At 37.3% G+C, this 1,494-nt stretch overlaps 1 protein-coding gene across 1 annotated transcript; it reads right to left on the minus strand.

The window, feature by feature from the left end:
• Positions 1 to 279: 279 nt before the first annotated feature.
• Positions 280 to 1,260, minus strand: LOC148167667 (brachyurin-like). The gene is made up of 3 exons (XM_088045791.1): positions 1,186 to 1,260; positions 930 to 1,141; positions 280 to 885 (listed from the first exon to the last, which is right to left on the minus strand). Exons 1-3 carry the CDS (start codon positions 1,240 to 1,242, stop codon positions 339 to 341), a joined length of 816 nt encoding a protein of 271 aa, XP_087901917.1. The 5' UTR covers positions 1,243 to 1,260; the 3' UTR covers positions 280 to 338.
• Between the last annotated feature and the right edge of the window lie 234 nt (positions 1,261 to 1,494).

Here is a 1,494-nt window from a genome sequence, read left to right on the forward strand (position 1 = left end):
ACTCGAACATCTCAACTTTAGAGTGAGGGTTACCCTACACGTTTTAGTATAGAGTTAATTTTCATGTTTATTTATATTATGAATAAAAATTGGTCCTGACATTTCACTATTTCTTGTTACCTAGACAACTTTAAAGCTTTAGTGTTTTAAAGACCCCTTTTTGCACGCTTTTGCGTGTTTTAATTTAAGATTATGATGCAGGTATAATAAAAAAGAAATTGTAAAGACGGTTTGCCTGATCTAAATTGATAAAGGTATCGGAAGTAACAACTTCTCATGTTGCAATGATAAAATATCAAACTTGCGAAATTTATTTATCACAAAACAAACACACATGACTAATCTGGTGAGACGTCAGTATTGGCTTCCAACCACGTAACAAAGCTACTAACTCTGCTGAAACCCATCGGATACCCTGAAGGACAATTTTGCAACCCAAACGACGAAATGCCAATAAGAGTATTACTAAATATTAACGGACCACCTGCATCTCCTCCACACATGGTACCACCACCGGCATTAGCACACAAAACCGAGTCAGTAAGAGAACCGAAAGTTTCTTCACATTCATTGTTATCAATAATTAGCGCATCTATGTACATAAGAACTTCAGAAACGCTGTTGTCTTCCGCGTTGGTCAACCCCCAACCACTAGCTCGTCCAAATTCTCCCGTGAAATTATTTTCAGTTGATGGTAACTTCACTGGCTTGATAGATGAAGACGTGACCACGTTTTCTGGGAGACTAATAACGCCAATGTCGTTTTCTATTGTAGTCCTATTGTACTTTTCATGGATGATAAACGCTTGACTAACTTTTTCCAATTGGGATGATTCGGATTCGAGGATTTTATGGGCTCCCAAAGTCACATACGCCTGATGGGCTCTACAAAAACAATATTTTTAGTGTTCTGACTGTTCTGAACCTACCCCTCAATGCAATGTGCAGCCGTTACAACATATTTTTCCGAAATGAGCGAGCCTCCACAGTACCATCCTTCAGTTTTGCTATAAATTTCAAGAAATGTCTGCCACGGAATTGAATGAGGTGCAACCTCTTGTCCTCCGATGATTCTCGGTCTGTGGAAAATGACAGGTTTGATAGGTTCTTTGAACAAATTGCGGTACTTCAAAGGTCGCACCTGTTGGAAATGTGATAATTTGGGGGATTTTTTGTTGATTTTACCTTTGGAGCAGCTGATGTCAGGGAGATAAGTACAAAGATAACCGCGACGAGTTTCATGTTTGAACTGTTGGCAGTTGAGAGTGTGCAGTACTTCTTATATGAGACTTTGAAATTTTTATCTTATTTCGAAAGTCGGTCAAGTGTTTGTCTAAAAGATGAAAGTATTTTAAAATTACGTGATCATATTGAAACTAATTAACAATTTTTGAGAATGTGGATTTAATGTCCTTTGACGGTATTCACATTTTCGAAAAATTCCTTGAAGTGTTCAAAACATGAATAGGTTTTGACTTCTTGACAAATTTAAAA

Source organism: Gnatocerus cornutus, chromosome 9 (assembly GCF_029298725.1).
Source record: "Gnatocerus cornutus isolate USDA-ARS CGAHR chromosome 9, icGnaCorn1.1, whole genome shotgun sequence".
Lineage (NCBI taxonomy): Eukaryota > Metazoa > Arthropoda > Insecta > Coleoptera > Tenebrionidae > Gnatocerus > Gnatocerus cornutus.